At 46.1% G+C, this 1,209-nt stretch overlaps 1 protein-coding gene across 1 annotated transcript in view; it reads right to left on the bottom strand.

The window, feature by feature from the left end:
- Nucleotides 1–938: 938 nt before the first annotated feature.
- The window catches only part of PPTG_02866 (hypothetical protein), a gene marked incomplete at both ends in the record, with an annotated part of 2,103 nt that continues 1,832 nt past the window's right edge, over nucleotides 939–1,209 (bottom strand). Inside the window, one exon of the mRNA XM_008894179.1 lies at nucleotides 939–1,009. Within this exon, the coding sequence (XP_008892427.1) occupies nucleotides 939–1,009 (71 nt within the window). The remainder of the gene's footprint in view (nucleotides 1,010–1,209) is intronic.

Raw genomic sequence — 1,209 nt, 5'->3', positions numbered from 1 at the left:
GCAAGCGCCCCGTGTCTGGTACCAATCCTTGTCTGTCTACCTAGAGAATCTCGGATTCCTGAAACTCATTAAAGATCGATGCGTATTTCGACGCACAGTTGCCGACATCACCTGTTACATTGCAGTGTACGTCGACGACTTACTGATCGTTTTGCCTACACCAGCACTCATCACTGACCTGAAATCAGCCCTGAAAAAGCGTCTCTCCATGTCCGATTTGGGGAAGGTGAATACTGACTCGGCTGATCTATTCAACGTGACCGTAAGAACCGAACGATGTTTATCCATCAGCACAAGTACGCTACGAAGGTCATTGACCGCTTCAGCGACTACATTCCGTACTCTATTGCAACACCAGCAGAACGGAACGCTAAATTCTCCGTAAGCAGCCAGCCTAGCAGTGAGCAAGAGAAAGATACGATGAAATCGATTCCGTATCGCCAAGCCGTAGGCAAGTTCATTTACTTAATGGTAGGCACTCGACCCGACATGGCATTCTACATGCGAGAGGACAGCCAATTCCTTGCTAATCCAGGTATGGATCACTGGAAAGCAGTCGTCCGTGGTCTTAAGTATCTATCCGGAACGAAAGAATACGGTCTTCTTCTGGGAGGCTCGACCGATATTACCTAGGAAAATCTAGCCGATCAGCTGATGACTCTGACTACGCCAACTGCCCCGACACGAGACGCTCCGTTGGAGGATACGTGACAATGCTAACAAGCAGTCCTATCTCATGGCTTTCGCGAAAGCATCATACTGTAGTTCTCTCTACAACAGAGGCATAGTATATCGCCCTGTGTCACTGGATGCAAGAGATGATATTCCTCAAACTTCTCCTCAAAGAACTTGGCTTTGCTACAACGCAGGCTAACGCTACATACGAGGATAATCAGAGCTGCATCAAAATCTGCTACAACCTCGAACTTCACGGACGATCAAAACATATACACGTACGATACTGTTTCGTGCAAGAAAAAGTAGAGCAGCATGAATTCAACGTCACCTACTGCAATACGAAAGAGAAGATAGCTGACATTTTTACTAAAGCTTTAGACAAGCACCAGTTCAGAGAACTAAGGGCCAAGCTCAGGATGAATTCCCTGAAAGTTGGATCCGGCCACACAATATAGAAATACACTAATAATACAACTGCATGAAGCGTGTCTTTATCCTGCGTTCTTTTTAGTTTTTTTTTCCCACTGGGTT

The sequence above is a fragment of the Phytophthora parasitica genome (assembly GCF_000247585.1).
Source record: "Phytophthora parasitica INRA-310 unplaced genomic scaffold supercont2.2, whole genome shotgun sequence".
Lineage (NCBI taxonomy): Eukaryota > Oomycota > Peronosporomycetes > Peronosporales > Peronosporaceae > Phytophthora > Phytophthora nicotianae.
This window is presented reverse-complemented; position numbering and strand designations above follow the sequence as displayed.